Source organism: Sinocyclocheilus anshuiensis, unplaced genomic scaffold, assembly GCF_001515605.1.
Source record: "Sinocyclocheilus anshuiensis isolate Anshui unplaced genomic scaffold, SAMN03320099.WGS_v1.1 C32604970, whole genome shotgun sequence".
Classification (NCBI taxonomy): Eukaryota; Metazoa; Chordata; class Actinopteri; order Cypriniformes; family Cyprinidae; genus Sinocyclocheilus; species Sinocyclocheilus anshuiensis.
The window spans coordinates 1-1,176 of record NW_015618404.1 but is presented as its reverse complement, the minus strand read 5'-3'; the positions used below and the strand labels follow the sequence as shown (position 1 = coordinate 1,176).

General features: G+C 40.1%; 1 protein-coding gene across 1 annotated transcript; it reads left to right on the top strand.

Annotated features, from left to right (window-relative positions):
• Positions 1–13: 13 nt before the first annotated feature.
• Positions 14–743, top strand: LOC107682802 (glutamate receptor ionotropic, NMDA 1-like; the record flags this gene model as incomplete). Its single annotated transcript, XM_016478939.1, has 2 exons — positions 14–125; positions 490–743. Coding segments are annotated over 2 exons (366 nt in total), but the record flags the coding sequence as incomplete, so codon positions are not given.
• Between the last annotated feature and the right edge of the window lie 433 nt (positions 744–1,176).

Genomic DNA, 1,176 nt, shown 5'->3' with positions numbered 1-1,176 from the left:
TCTCTGAACTAATAGTTCCCATGAGAATGGCTTCATGGAGGACTTGGATAAAACCTGGGTCCGTTATCAGGAGTGTGACTCCAGAAGCAATGCACCAGCCACGCTTACTTTCGAGAATATGGCAGGTATGATCCACCTCTCACAGGATCCCTTTTGCTTTCTAAAGAGCTGTTGACACTGACACCGATCAAATACCTCAAGGTCGTTGAGTCCCTGTGCTGTTGGTTGCTAGTAGGGGGTTCTACTTGACCATAGCATCCAGCTGTATCAGATTGGTAGTAGCCACATCATGTATCTGCTCATTTACATTTAATTAAAACCAACTTTGTCATATCACCATTTGTCACTGAAGCTCATGTTGCCAACAAACGAAAAATCTAATTGAAAATGAATCTCTGTCAATGTGAACAGGCCTTAATAATCTCTGTTGCCTTCTTTGTCACATTGAAGACTGTCTGGAAATGATCAAATGTATTTTTCATCGCACAGGCGTGTTTATGTTGGTGGCTGGTGGTATCGTTGCCGGGATCTTCCTCATCTTCATTGAGATTGCATACAAACGACACAAGGATGCGCGCAGGAAGCAGATGCAGCTGGCTTTTGCAGCAGTTAACGTCTGGAGGAAGAACTTACAGGTACAGCTGCCTCCCATCCCCCCAAACTCTTATGAGAAACTGTCAGAGCCAAAAACCAGTCCAGTGGTTTCTGCAACAGTACAAAGAAGTCTCATAGATTTCTTCTAGTCACATGCCTGTCATCCGTTAATGATGCGACTTAAAGGTCATTGATGATTAACACATCATCAAAAGAGCAAACTCAAAAAGAATAGCCAAATAAGGCAGTCAAACTGAGCAGCAAATGGTGCAGTGAACTAAAGCGTTTGTAAATATAATGCATGCGTAACACTTTTAATGAATTTCTGTTGCACAAGGGATAAGGTGTTTACAATGAGCTTTCTTTCAGATCAGGAGTTTTTAAACTTTTTGATGCCAAGGACCACCAAATCTGATGATGACTTTTCTAAAACATAAAGCCAACTATAAACTGACTATGAAAATATGAAGAGATTTATACAGTTTGGATAAACATTTATACGCTACTGTTCAGAAGTCCCTTATGCTTACCAAGGCAGCATTTATTTAATCAAAAATACAGTAAAAACAATAATATTGTGAA